General features: G+C 42.1%; 1 protein-coding gene across 1 annotated transcript in view; it reads left to right on the top strand.

Annotated features, from left to right (window-relative positions):
* The window catches only part of dnah9l (dynein, axonemal, heavy polypeptide 9 like), a 329,459-nt gene that overhangs the window by 69,065 nt on the left and 244,644 nt on the right, over window positions 1-15,750 (top strand). Inside the window, exons 18-19 of the mRNA XM_067988173.1 lie at window positions 6,883-7,105; window positions 9,021-9,137. Of these exons, the coding sequence (XP_067844274.1) occupies window positions 6,883-7,105; window positions 9,021-9,137 (340 nt within the window). The remainder of the gene's footprint in view (window positions 1-6,882; window positions 7,106-9,020; window positions 9,138-15,750) is intronic.

Here is a 15,750-nt window from a genome sequence, read left to right as displayed (position 1 = left end):
CCCCTCTGCTGCCATTGTGTTTTATGATATTCTGTCTTGGATGAGCCACAATTTCTTCCACTTAAACATTGGTAAGACTGAAACCATCGTATTTGTTCTCTGCCACAAACTCCCCATACACTTACAACTGATTTCATCCCCACTCCAGGCCATTGTCTTGGGTTGATCCAGACTGTTGAGCATCTCAGCATCTTATTTGACCCCAAGCAGTGCTTCCGAATCCATATCCTCTCCATCTCCATAGCATAGCCCACCTCCATCCTTGCCTCAGTCCATCTGCTACTGAAACCAATGTTTTGATTACCTCAAGATTCAACTATTCCAATGCTCTCGTAGCCAGCCTCCCATCCTCCATAAACCAGCTCATCCAAAATTCTGCTACCTGTATCCTATGCCAAACCTAGTCCTGCTCACCATCACCAATGTTTTTGCTGACCTCCATTGGCTTCTGGTTCACCAGCGCTTGAAAATTAAAATCCTCATCCTCATGTTTAACTCCTTTCATGGCTTTGCCCATCCCTATCTTTGTAACCTGCTGCCGCCCAAACACTCCGTTCCTCCGACTCTGGCCTTTTGTGCATTCCCCCCCTCCCTTCACCCTACCATTGGCAGCTGTGCCCTCAGCCACCTAGACCCCATGCTCTGGAATTCCCTCCTGAAACCCCTCTGGCTCTCCACCACTCCTCCTTTAAGACCCTCCTTAAAGCCTATCTCTTTGATCAAGCTTTTGATCAATCCTCCTAATATCTTGTTACTGGGTTCAACATTCATTCTTTTTGATTACTCACCTGTGAAATGCATTGTGATAGTTTTCTATGTTAAAGGCATTATACAAACATAAATTTTTCGTACTGAAAGATACAGAACTCTCAGAATATTTGTAAGACTATTTAACTCCCTCATCAAACTTTTTAGTCTCAGTTATTTACATCATAAAATATTTTTTCTCTAATTCCTGTGGATTTGCAGTATTTGTTTAAGATGTAAGAACTTCTACATACAGAAGATGTAAGTCTCCCACATACAGAATTTCTCTAGAGGAGCTAGAACTTCTTAATCCCTTTATATCTGATTGTCATGTCACTTGGATTTTCATGGTGTACTCTGGGTTTTGTAATTCAATAGAAGCAGATGAAAACTGTAACTCCCTTGATGTCCCTCTCTCATACATTCACAGAATTTGTCAACAGCAACTGGAAATTTTAGCATCAAGCCCAGATGAAATTTCCAACTCAATCCTCAGAGTCTGAAAAAAGGGCAGAAGTGGAGGAACTTCTTGCAGGCATTTACCATTAAATAACCAATTTTATGGGTAAATTTCAGTTTCCTGTTTTTACACTGGAAATGCACACTGAGTCATTTAGACTGAGAATTATAAGACGCAGCAGCTGCCAGGATCAGCGGGTACAGGTGGAAGTGAGGGCTCTTTGAGCCTGAAGAGTCTGGAGAGTTTCATTAGTGATTTGTGCAGATGGGAAATGCTTTTTACAGCATTTTTTCCCATTCTCCTTTCAGACATCTGGGCCCCAATATTGGCGGGGAGGGAGATGGGGCGGGGTTGGGGGGGCGGGGACCGGGAAAGCTCGGGGACGCAGAGGTCCTGCCAATATTAATTGGACGACCTCATCATCATTTTCTTTTTCTGTTTCTCGCCCACAAGCCAGCCATGTAGACAGGCTGGGTGGCTGGCTGGGGAAGCCAGCGGCAGGAGACTGCAGCTGGGTACCGTTGGGGACAGTCGCCGGCAATCAGGAGATCTCAGGGCTTGGTGGGGGCAGTGTGTCGGAGCCTGGCAGGAGGCTCAGAATCAGGGCTTGGTTGGGGGGATGGTCGCCGATTGTGACAGTGAGGAGAGACTGTGATTGGCAGAAGGGAGGCCGAAGGCTTCCTTGAGGGGGTCGGCAGGAGCACTCCTGCTCCTCCTGGCTCATTAGGAGTGCTCTAAAAAGCACTAACCTGCTGGAGCTGGCAGTTCGAGCCTCCATTTCGCTGCTGGGTTTCTCGAGCCCTGGGAAACCTGGCCGGCAGCTATTCAATTTAAATCAGACTACCAACTGCACTGTGGGAGCCTGATTTAAATCTGATAATGAAGTGTTCCACCTCTGCAAGAAGGGACACACGCACGTCATGCAACCCACCACCGTAAAAATAGTGGCAAGCGTGTATGTGGCGGGGTGGGGACGTGTTCCCCAATTTTTAATATTTATCCACCCCGACCCTCTCGTCGGTGGGGTTACTATGAAAGCCCTGTTCTTGGTTCTCACTGATTCTGAAAGGCTCAGCCCACTGGCAGATTTTCAGCCACTCTGCACCCTCCGGGAGGGCTTTTCAGCAGCAATTATGGCATTCCCTATGGGCATAACCTTATGGAGGAGGAGGAAGAAGAGCAGCAGCACAGGATGGAATATAGCAGCCCCTCGTGCCTTCTCCGCCATTTGATAAGATTATGGCTGATCTGTGATCTAACTCCATATACCTGCCTTTGGCCCATATCCCTTAATACCTTTGGTTGTCAAAAAGCTATCTATCTCAGGTTTAAATTTAGCAATTGAACGAGTATCAATTTGCGGAAGAGTGTTCCAAACTTCTATCACCATTTGTGTGTAGAAATATTTTCTAATCTCGCTCCTGAAAGGTCTGGCTCTAATTTTTAGATTGTGCCCCCTACTCCTAGAATCCCCAACCAGCGGAAATAGTTTCTCTCTATCCACCCTATCTGTTCCCCTTAATATCTTATAAACTTCGATCAGATCACCCCTTAACCTTCGAAACTCTAGAGAATACAACCCCAATTTGTGTAATCTCTCCTCGTAACTTAACCCTAGATCTCCGGGTATCATTCTAGTAAACCTACGCTGCACTCCCTCCAAGGCCAATATGTCCTTCCGAAGATGCGGTGCCCAGAACTGCTCACAGTACTCCAGGTGCGGTCTAACCAGGGTTTTGTATAGCTGCAGCATAACTTCTACCCCCTTGTACTCCAGTCCTCTAGATATAAAGGCCAGCATTCCATTAGCCTTATTAATTATTTTCTGCACCTGTTCATGACACTGCAATGATCTATGTACCTAAACCCCTAAGTCCCTTTGGACATCCACTGTTGTTAACTTTTTAACCATTTAGAAAGTACCCTGTTCTATCCTTTCTTGATCCAAAGTGGACGACCTCACATTTGCCTACACTGAATTCCATTTGCCACAGTTTTGCCCATTCACCTAATCTATCAATATCGCTTTGTAATTTTATGTTTTCATCTACACTGCTTACAATGCCACCAATCTTTATGTCATCGGCAAACTTAGATATGAAACTTGCTATGCCTTCATCTAAGTCGTTAATAAATATTGTGAATAATTGAGGCCCCAAGACAGATCCCTGCGGGACTCCACTAGTCACATCCTGCCAATGTGAGTATCTACCCATTATCCCTACTCTCTGTTGCCTTTCGCTCAGCCAACTTCCTAACCAAGTCCGTACTTTTTCCTTGATTCCATGGGCTTCTATCTTAGCTAACAGTCTCTTATGTGGGACCTTATCAAATGCCTTCTGGAAGTCCATATAAATAACATCCATTGACATTCCCCTGTCCACTACTTTAGTCACCTCTTCAAAAAATTTAATCAGGCTTTAGGCACGACCTACCTTTCACAAATCCATGCTGGCTCTCTCTGATTAACTGAAAATTCTCGAGGTGTTCAGTCACCCTATCCTTAATTATAGACGCCAGCATTTTCCCCACAACAGATGTTAGGCTAACTGGTCTATAATTCCCTGGTTTCCCTATCTCTCCTTTCTTAAAAAGCAAAGTGACATGTGCAATTTTCAAATCTAGAGGGACAGTTCCTGAATCTAGAGAACTTTGAAAGATTATAGTTAGGGCATCTGCAATGTGCTCACCTACTTCCTTTAAAACCCTGGGATGGAAACCATCTGGTCCTGGGGATTTGTCACTCTTTAGTGCTATTATTTTCTTCATTACTATTGCTTTACTTATGTTAATTTTATTGAGTCCCTGTCCCCGATTCAATATTAGTTTTCTTGGGATTTCCGGCATGCTATCCTCTTTTTCTACTGTAAATACTGACACAAAGTAATTGTTCAACATGTCCGCCATTTCCCCATTGTCAATGACAATATCCCCACTTTCAGTTTTTAAGGGGCCAACACTGGCCCTGACCACCCTCTTTTTCCTAATGTAACTATAAAAGTTCTTCATATTGGTTTTGATATCCCTTGCAAGTTTCTTTTCATACTCTCTTTTTGTAGCTCTTACTATCTGTTTTGTGACCCTTTGTTGATCTTTGTATCTTTGCCATTCGCCAGGATCTGTGCCATTTTTTGCCTTTTTGTATGCACTTTCCTTATGTCTTATACTGTCCCTTACCTCTTTAGTTGTCCATGGCTGTTTTTTTTGGCAAGTAGAGTTCTTGCCCCTCAGGGGTATAAACCGATTCTGTATTTTTTTTAATTCGTTCATGGGATGTGGGCGTCGCTGGCGAGGCCGGCATTTATTGCCCATCCCTAATTGCCCTTGTGAAGGTGGTGGTGAGCCGCCTTCTTGAACCGCTGCAGTCCGAGTGGTGATGGTTCTCTCACAGTGCTGTTAGGAAGGGAGTTCCAGGATTTTGACCCAGCGACGATGAAGGAACGGCGATATATTTCCAAGTCGGGATGGTGTGTGACTTGGAGGTGGTGTTGTTTCCATGTGCCTGCTGCTCTTGTCCTTCTTGGTGGTAGAGGTTGCGGGTTTGGGAGGTGCTGTCGAAGAAGCCTTGGCAAGTTGCTGCAGTGCATCCTGTGGATGGTACACACTGCAGCCACTGTGCGCCAGTGGTGAAGGGAGTGAATGTTTAGGGTGGTGGATGGGGTGCCAATCAAGCGGGCTGCTTTGTCCTGGATGGTGTCGAGCTTCTTGAGCATTGTTGGAGCTGCACTCATCCAGGCAAGTGGAGAGTATTCCATCACACTCCTGACTTGTGCCTTGTAGATGGTGGAAAGGCTTTGGGGAGTCAGGAGGTGAGTCACTCGCTGCAGAATACCCAGCCTCTGACCTGTTCTTGTGGCCACATTATTTATATGGCTGGTCCAGTTAAGTTTCTGGTCAATGGTGACCCCCAGGATGTTGATGGGTGGGGGATTCGGCGATGGTAATGCCGTTGAATGTCAAGGGGAGGTGGTTAGACACTCTCTTGTTGGAGATGGTCATTGCCTGGCACTTTTCTGGCGCGAATGTTACTTGCCACTTATGAGCCCAAGCCTGGATGTTGTCCAGGTCTTGCTGCATGTGGGCTCGGACTGCTTCATTATTTGAGGGGTTGCGAATGGAACTGAACACTGTGCAATCATCAGCGAACATCCCCATTTCTGACCTTATGATGGAGGGAAGGTCATTGATGAAGCAGCTGATCATCAGTCATTTTACGCATTAACAGATTTGCCCAATTTACTGTGGACAAGCCTCTGTCTCAACCCATTGAAGTTGGCCTTACCCAAGTCTAGAATCTTAGCAGCTGATTCACTTTTTTTCCCTTTCAAACACTACATTGAACTTGAATAAAGGAGAGTCAGGCAGCATTTAGCGAGGATGCAGCCCATCAGATATTACCAACATTCCCCATAGAATGTTCAGGCAGCACAGGTCAAGCTTTGTATGGCATGCACTCGTCAGATCCCTGATGCCTTTTATAAGAGAGTTGGCAAATTCATCACTGTTGACATCACAGCAAGATAGACCCATTCACTTTTATGAGGTTGCAAGGACCAGGGTGAAATCAATGGTGCCCACATCACTTTGCGGGCTCCCGAAGAACACCCCTCAACTCCCCCAACAGGAAGAGCTTCCACTCCCTCAATTTACAAATTTTGTGTGACAACCATGCTGAAGATCCTACATGTCAACGTCCGAAGTTGTCATGATGCCTTCGTGCTTCAAAATTTTGCCTTCCCTAACCTCTTTAGGGAAGAAAATCACATCAACGCGTGACTTCTGGGTGGCAAACCCTACCTTGCTCCCATGAATGATTAACCTGGTAAGAGGACCTGAACTGTAGCAGAGGTGTGCTACATCAAGGCACTTGCCTCTGCAAGATTGGTTACTGAGCGGACCATCTGGGTCTTAAAGGCATGTTTTCACTGCCTGGTCAAGTTGGGAGGGGCTCTGCAGTTTTCTTCTGATCGTGCAGGTAACAAATAGTTACAGCCTGTTGTGCCCATCACAACTTTGCCGTTCTGGAAGGCTGGACTTCAATATCGCTGGTGAGGAAGCCTGACTCTGTTGGAGCCAGAACTGAATGGAGGAGAACTTCACGATATTGAAGATCGTTTTCGTTACAAATAAAATTAGTTTCATAAAATCGGAAAAATAACTGACCTAATTTTTGTAGCGGAATTGGTAACCATTCACAATGTATTTACCAATCTAACAAATACAGATATTGGCAATGAGTGAAGCACAGTGGGGAAAGGGGCACAAAAGGGGGCTGGGGAGAGGCCAGGGAATGTGTCACATGAGAGAGAACAGATGGGGGACAGGAAAGGCAGTTTAGAATTTTAAAAATAAACCACTTGACCTCGAAATTGGGGTTTACATGTTTAATAGTGCCGGGGAGGCGGCAAATTGTAGTGGCAGCTGTTCTGGGGACACAATTTTTTTTTTTCTGTATCTGACTTGGAGTTGGAATGCTGTATCTGGGAGAGAAATGTTCAGCTTCTGTACAATGGTTATGCTTGGGTGAGAAATGCTACACAAAGGGATAAATAGGAAATATTTTGGTCTGTTGGAATTCTATACCTGGTGCATTTCTCTGGGTCCAGCTATATGACTGCAACTATAATACTACAGAAGTTTAGTTCTTGATAATTTTTGGTGCATTGCCTTTTCAGTGTAAATGAATTGGTGACATTTATTGCTATAACTGAGGAGGGTTTTGCAAAGAAGGTGAAGGATGGCGATTATGTTGGACTGGTTCAAATCATGACACATCTAATGGCTGTCCGGGACAGGCAATCAGCTACAGATGATACTTTTGAATCTCTGAGAGAAACAGCGGAATTGCTAATAACCTATGGACAGCAGCTTCCTGAATATGTTTATGCAGAGCTCGAGGTAAATACCTTTTTGTTGAAGTAACAATTTCTGCTGTCTATTGAAAACTTTGTGGTACTGTATTTAAATATTGCATTTATTTCGCTTTTAATCTTAACATCTATAATTGTTTTAACTCTGGTCCCTAGAGGTTTTAGTTCATTAAAATGTTATCCTTGCATATTACAATTTTCTCGCAAACTGAGACCTCAGAATATTTTTAAACACAAGAGAGGAATTCATCCAGCCTGTTCTATATTTAAAATAATGGTACAATATCATTATTTTCTTTCATTCTGGTCTCTAGCATATTCACCTAAGTCATGACCTCATAACATTGGCTCCAACTCACAGGACAACTTGGACCTGCTGCAGTTGTGTTTTTGTACTTGTTTTCTCTCTGTTCTCTTCCCCTCTTTTTTTTAAAAAAAGTGTAGGCACAATAAAATTGAAAGGGAACAATATAAATCTCTTCGATTAATTGCATTTTTCTGAGAACACCACATCTATAATCTTCCCGTGGGGGACCAATGTGTATAGTAATTCAACACTCCTGTACAAATCTGCAATCCAATTGTCCCTCCTTAACATATGCTGGACTATTAAACATCTGATTGAGTTGGTATTGTCATCTGAAAGTGTTGTAAAGCTAATTTTTCTGTCTTGCATTCTCGTGTTTTGATTGAAATTGCTCTTTGCACCTATTTATCAAGTTAAGGGTATCCTCTGAGATGAAGGTTGTTGCCAACAGGATACCAGTGATTAGAAATTTTACATTTTATAATGTGGAATCCACTCCTGTCATGCAGGTTGCAATGTAAAACAAGTGCAGTTCACGAAAGTAGTGGATGAATAATTATTAGAGCATTCTCAAATAATGGTCTGGACTGCTGGAGATGAGATAGCAGTGCAGACCATTATATTATCTTGATGTGAGAATCAAGGTGTCAGTGTTGGGGAAATGGAACATTTACTCACTATTTGCATCAAAGATTTACATACACCTCCCTGAATTTACTCTGCACTGCATAAACGATTCACCTTGCCTCAGTTTTCAAGAGCACATTCTTCTGCAGCATCAAGATTTCCATTCTACACACTTATTAACCATATGGCCTCTCTAAGTATAAGAAATTCGTATTAGGTACCAATTGATGCTGGCTTATAGGTAGTATTGTGTAGTGCATTAACATCTACTAGGAACTTGGTTTTGACCTGCCCAAACTCCTTTCAGTTAGGACTCCTCTAGCCAGCAGAGAGAAGACTATCGTCCATTGGCTCCAAATAAATATCTCACTGTTGGAGTCAAACCCAGTTCATGAAGTTGAAAGGAATGTGTTTTATCTAATATATTAACCCAGTCCCCTATTGGATGTTCATTCAATCTGTGGCAATGGAGGGAGATCGGAAATAAAAAGTGAGGGGGGGGAGAAAAAGTTTAAAAATTAGAAATTTAGCAAAGAAAATGGAGGTAAAGTATATTTGGTCGTGAAACAAATAAAGGAAACTGGAAGTGAACAGAAGGACATGGAACACAAACTGAAAAAAAACTAAAATAAAAATAAATTTAAAGCTGCTAAAATTAAAAAAGAAATAGACTGGTCATGATGGAAATTTTAAAATGCTTTGCAAATTATCAACAGCCATTGAAAATGTTAAACAAACTTCTAAAACTTGTTAGGCAGACTTAAAGTTTGGTTTCCAGCTGCAATTTTGAATGTGTTGAAAAGCCTTGATGTGGAATACTTATATAGTTTTATGGAACTTTAAGGGTTATTTGAAAATCATGTATATGAATGCACATTAAAAGAATCAAAAAAGTTTGTTTCTTGTCTAAATCATCAGCCACAGTGTGTAACTAAAATATTTACACAAATGTAATTTTGTATGCTTGACTAATACATTATGCATATTTTCTCCATCTGAACTATTTCAGGAGCTGCCAGAAAAGTGGAAGAACCTTAAAAAGATTGCTTTAACTATAAAGCATGAAGTGGCACCTTTGCAGTCCAATGAAGTATCTGTTATCAGAAGCAAATGTGTACAGTTTGAGGTGAGATCAGCATTTAGCTCAGTGCCTTGAACCAAATGATTTCACATTTTTTGTTCTGTTAACAAGCTAGTGGTAAGCTCCAGTGAACCAAGAAATTGTAAACTCTGTGAGAAGGGGATGTCCAGAGATAACAACTATGTGTTTGATGGTAATGAATTCTAAATGGATCTGATAATGTAAATCCCAGTTTATAAAATGGGAGTAGTGCTTCCTCCCCTTTCACTGTGAATTATGCTTAATCTGGTAGGTTATGAATCTTTCTTGGTAATTGGTTGCAGACCATATAGTCATTCTTTATAACTTGCTTTGCAGTGGAACATGACTTTTCACTTTGGCATTGCTATTAAAAAATATATTTGTTATTAACATTTCAACACAAAATGGTTATGTTGTGTGATCATGAAATTACAGCTACTACACTAAACAGCATTTATGTTAATATAAATTTTAGAGTTTGTAGTAATTGAAGCCTAAACAGTAATTGTACGAGATTTCTAAACCTGAGTTGGGAATAGAAATAACCTGATTAATTTCCACAACTGGATAGTGCTGAGTTTGTTTATATTACAGTGATCTTTGCAAAAGCACAAAGCTTGAGCAAAGAGGTTGGTAAAGAAAGAGAGTGAACCTCTAATGGAGTGAAGTGCTAACAGAGAGAGGACTTTCAACTGGGAATTTGGTGAGTGTGAGAATTAGGTGCAAAGGGGGAAGGAGGTTATGAGTGATTTAAACCAAGGGACTATAAACTAACCAATTTTTAAAACTTAAATTTAAAAAATACATAAAATAATAAAAAGACTCAATAATTACTAATTATTTCAAAATCAAGCCAAAACCATTTAGTAAATATAATCTAGATCTCAAGTGATTATCAGTCCCAGAAATAAACTACTGATAAATAAAAACTAGAAATGGCAGTATAGGCTGTGTGTTGGGATTGTAATATGTGGGAATTTGCAGACAGCAAGACTGTCCCAGATTGCCACATCTGCAGTAAATGTCTTTGGCTTGAGATGCTCCGACTCAGAGTCTTCGAACTGGAGTGCGAGTTAGGGACACTCCAACACATATGGGAGGGGAAGGAATATCCATATAGTTCTCTCCAGCGTACAATCACACCTCAGAGGAAAGCACAGGAAGGGGACAGTGTTGCTGTTAGTCAGTAGGGTAGTGGGAGCTTAGGAGGAGTAGAGAAGGAGGTCCCTCAGACACTGGTCCTGTCCAACAGCTATGAGCTATTTGATGCATGTGAGGATAAGGTGGAAGGCTGCAGGGAGGATGCCCAGAATGCTAACCATGGCACCGGTCCAGGGTGGGGGGTTGGAGGGGGGGGGGGGGAGGATCAGAATAGAAAGGTTGTAGTCATAGGGGATTCTATAATCGGGATTGATAGCATCCTCTGCAATCGCGACCGAGAGTCCAGGAGGGTGTTTTACCTGGTGCAAGGGCAAAGGACATCTCTGAGCAACTGGAGAGAAACTTGGAAAGGGAGCGGGCGAATCCAGTTGTTGTGGTCCATGTTGGCATCAAAGACATAAGGAAGAACAAGAAGGAGGTCCTGCTAAGGGAGTATCAGAAACTAGGAACTAAATTAAAAAGCAGCACCTTACGGGTGGTGATCTTGGGATTACTACCCAAGCCACATGCTAATAGGCATAGGGATTGGTCGATCAGAAAGGTGAATGTATGGTGTGGAAAGGAGGGGTTCCATTTCATGGGACACTGGCACCAGTACTGGGGCAGGAAGGAGTTGTACCATTGGGACGAGCTCTACCTGAACCGGAATGGGACCAGAGTGGATAAGGCTTTAAACTAGCAAGATGGAGAGGAGAGACTTGGTAGCAATGACAAAAGCCTAAAAATAAAATAAACAGGAGATGAATGTAAAGGTCAGACCAGGGTAAGGAATAAAGATAACATAAATGGTCAAGGAACAAATACAATTATAAAAGGACTTAAAAATAAAATAAAAGGAACATCTATTAAAGATGAATTAAACTGCCTGTACAGCAATGTACACAGCTTCCAAAATAAAATGGGAGAACTGGAGGCAATAATCCATAGTGAGGAGCCAGATGTAGTAGGAATAACTGAAACATGGCTACATAAAGAACAGGACTGGAAACTAAATATTGCAGGTTGTAACATAATCAGAAAGGGTAGGGAAGGAAGAAGGGAATGTGGAGTAGCTGTACTAATTAGAGATAATATAATGGCAGTAGAAAAAAGTGACGTAACTAACAGAAGGATATAAACAAAATCCGTATGGATTGAAATAAAAGTTAAGAAGGGATCGATCACGTTAATAGGGGTATACTACAGACCACCTAATAGTGGAAAGGAGGTGGAGGAAGAAATATGTAAGCAAATATGTGAAATGAGTAAAGGACCTAGAATAATAATCATGGGAGATTTTAACTATCCCCAAATAAACTGGCAAAAAGAGGAAGGTAAAGGGGTTCAGAGAATACAGTTTTTACAATGTGTGTAGGATTCCTTTCTTACCCAGTATGTAAAAATCCCAACCAGAAAGGAAGTACTACTGGATCTAGTAATGGGAAATGAACCAGAACAGATAAGAGAAGTAAGTGCAGAGGAACACCTAGGCAATAGTGATCACAACATAATAAGGATTAAGACAAAGACCAAAGTAATAAATTGGAAAAAAGCTGATTTTCAGGGGACAAGAATGGAACTATGGAAAATAAACTGGAAAAATTTACTGATTGATGAAGAAATACAACAGCAATGGGAAACATTTAAAACAGTGATCAATAGAGTTCAGGAGAAATATATCCCACTAAAAAGCAAGAACAAACTAACCAGTAATGACACACCATGGATGAATAAAGTAATAAGGCAAAATCGAAACTAAGGAAAAAGGCACACACTAAGTACATAGACAACAAAGGGGAATATGAAGAGGTTAGGAAAGAAGTCAAAAAAACAATTAGAAAGGTAGAGAAACTACAAAATTAAATTATCAAGGACTATAAAAAGAAATAGTAAAGTATTCTACAGAGAAATAAATAACAAAAGAAAAATCAGGCTAAGGATAGGGCCACTAAGGTAGATACACGATAAACTCACAGGTAATGACAGTGAAATGGCAGAAATATTAAATAATTACTTTGCCTCAGTATTTACCAGGGAGACTAACATGGTGGGCATGACATTAGAAGAAGAGATCAAAAAAGATATAAAGACATTTAAAATAGCAAAGTGTGGGGGGGGAGATAATTGATAAACTAATCAAGCTTAGAGAGGATCAAACCTGTGGTCCAGATAGATTGCATCGGCACATATTAAAAGAAGTTAGGGAAGAGATAGCAGAGGCACTATTATATCTAAAAATTCATTAGAAAAATATATAGTGCCAGAGGACTGGCAGACAGCTAATGTGATTCCTCTATTTAAAAAGGGAGATAGAACAAGTCCAGGGAACTATAGACCAATTAGCTTAACATTGGTGGTAGGAAAGATAATGGGAATTCTTACTCAAAAATGTAATAGAAAAACTGAAAATAATCATCACAGATTTCAAAAGGGAAGGTCATGCTTGACCAACCTTATTGAATTCTTTGAAGAAGCAACAGGAAGGGTAGACAAGGAGATATAGTAGATGTATATATTGAGTTTTAAAAGACCTTCGATAAGGTAGTACATAGTACACTCATGACTAAGGTCAGAGCATGTGGAGTCAGGGGACAAGTAGCAGAATGGACAGCAAGCTGGCTACAAAACAGAAACAGAGAGTGGGGGTTAAAGGTAGTTACACAGACTGGCAAAAGGTGGGAAGTGGTATTCCACAAAGATTGGTGCTGGGATCACTGTTGTTCACCATTTATATAAACAATTTGGATTCAGGAATTGGAAGTACAATTTCAAAATTTGCGGACCACACCAAATTGTTGTAGTTAATACCAAGAAGGACTGCGACAAGATACAGGAAGACATTAATAAACTTGCAGAATGGGTGTGTAATTGGCAAATGAATTTCAATGTAGGTAAGTGTGAGGTGGTACATTTTGGTAGGAAGAATAAGAAGGCCACATACTCCTTGGAAAATAAGAGTCTAAATGGGGCAGAGGAGCAGAGGAGCCTGGGGTACAGATACACAAATCACTAAAAGTAGTGACGTGGGTTAATAAGGCCATGAAAAAAAGCAAACAAAGCACTTGGGTTCTTTTCTAGAGGGATAGAATTGAAAAGCTGGGAAGTTATGTTAAACTTGTATAGAACCTTGGTTAGACCACACTTGGAGTACTGTGACAGTTCTGGTCTCCATATTATAAAAAGGATATATAGGCACTAGAGAAGGTGCATAAAGGATTTAGTAGGATGATACCAGAACTGAAAGCTTACACTTAACAGGAAAGATTGAACAGGTTTGGGGCTCTTTTCTCGAGAAAAGGGAAGACTGAGAGGTGAACTGATAAAGGTCTTCAAGATTATGAAAGGGTTTGATAGGGTATATCTAGACATAGAGAAGATGTTTTCACTTCCGGGGAGACCAGAACTAGGGGCCATAAACATAAGATAATCACTCATAGATCCAATGGGGAGTTCAGGAGAAACTTCTTTACTGAGAGAGTGGTTAGAATGTGGAACTCGCTATGACAAGGAGTAGTTGAAGTGAATAGCATAGATACATTTAAGGGAAAACAAGATAAACATGTGAGGCTCGTATAGAGCATAAACACCGGCATGGACCTGTTGGGCCGAATGGCCTGTTTCTGTGCTGTACATTCTATGCAATTCTATGCATATTATTGCAATGATATTTGGGGCAATGGGCGTTTTTTGTATTTCACTAGAAATACCTGGCAGAAGAATATTTTGGAAGTCCTTTTGTAAATTAGTTTCTGTTTCTAAACCTCTGTAAACCATACATTGCACATTTCCAAAAAGGAATACGGAATGGGATTGTCTGCAGTGACGTTTTAGCACACTTAGTGCTCGTCAGAAAATGTTGGTCTTAAAGCTACTTTTGGTGTTATTACCACTTAGCAGCATTTACCACTGTTAAGCATTTACAGCACCTGTAATTAATTAAGTAACAAGCATTTAGCTTCTTGGCTTTGTTTTTTTTATTCATTCATGGGATGTGGGCCTCGCTGGCGAGGCCAGCATTTATTGCCCATCACTAATTGCCCTTGAGAAGATGGTGGTGAGCCGCCTTCTTGAATCGCTGCAGTCCGTGTGGTGAAGGTTCTCCCATATTGCTGTTAGGTAGGGAGTTCCAGGATTTTAACCCAGCGACGATGAAGGAGCGACGATGAAGGAACGGCGATATATTTCCAAATTGGGATGGTGTGTGACTTGGAGGGAAACATGCAGGTGGTGTTGTTCCCATGTGCCTGCTGCTCTTGTCTTTCTAGGTGGTAGAGGTCGCGGGTTTGGGAGGTGCTGTCGAAGAAGCCTTGGCGAGTTGCTGCAGTGCATCCTGTGGATAGTACACACTGCAGCCACTGTGCGCCGGTGGTGAAGGGAGTGAATGTTTAGGGTGGTGGATGGGGTGATAATCAAGTGGGCTGCTTTGTCCTGGATGGTGTCGAGCTTCTTGAGTGTTGTTGGAGCTGCACTCATCCAGGCAAGTGGAGAGTATTCCATCACACTCCTGACTTGTGCCTTGTAATGGTGGAAAGGCTTTGGGTACGGTAGCATAGTGGTTATGTTACTGGACTAGTAATCCAGAGGCCTGGAATAATAATCCCGCCACGGCAGCTGGGGAACTAAAATTCAAGTAATTAAGTAAAAATCTGGAATTAAAATACTAGTATCAGTAATGGTGGCCATGAAACTACCGGATTGTCGTAAAAACCCATCTGGTTTACTAATGCCCTTTAGGGAAGGAAACCTGCTGTGCTTACCCGGTCTGGCCTAAATGTGACTCCAGACTCACAGCAATGTGGTTGATTCTTAATTGCCCTCTGAAATGGCCTAGCAAGCCACTCAGTTGTAAAATCTCGCTAAAAAAAGTCACAATAAGAATAAAACCGGACAGACCACCCGACATCGGACCACCAGGCACCGGACACGACAAAGGCAAACCAAGCCCGGTCGAGCCTGCAAAGTCCTCCACACTAACATCTGGGGACTTGTGCCAAAATTGGGAGACCTGTCCCACAGACTAGTCAAGCAACATCCTGACATAGCCATACTCACAGAATCATACCTTTCAGCCAACATCCCAGACTCTTCCATCACCATCCGTGGGTATGTCCTGTCCCACCGGCAGGACAGACCCACCAGAGGTGGTGGTACAGTGATATACAGTCAGGAGGGAGTGGCCCTGGGAGTCCTCAACATTGACTCTGGACCCCATGAAATCTCATGGCATCAGGTTAAACATGGGCAAGGAAACCTCCTGCTGATTACCACCTACCGCCCTCCCTCAGCTGATGAATCAGTCCTCCTCCATGTTGAACACCACTTGGAGGAAGCACTGAGGGCAGCAAGGGCACAGAATGTACTCTGGGTGGGGGACTTCAATGTCCATCACCAAGAGTGGCTCGGTAGCACCACTACTGACCAAGCTGGCCGAGTCCTGAAGGACATAGCTGCTAGACTGGGCCTGCGGCAGGTGGTGAGCGAACCAACACGAGGGAAA

Source organism: Heptranchias perlo, chromosome 7 (assembly GCF_035084215.1).
Source record: "Heptranchias perlo isolate sHepPer1 chromosome 7, sHepPer1.hap1, whole genome shotgun sequence".
Lineage (NCBI taxonomy): Eukaryota > Metazoa > Chordata > Chondrichthyes > Hexanchiformes > Hexanchidae > Heptranchias > Heptranchias perlo.
This window is presented reverse-complemented; position numbering and strand designations above follow the sequence as displayed.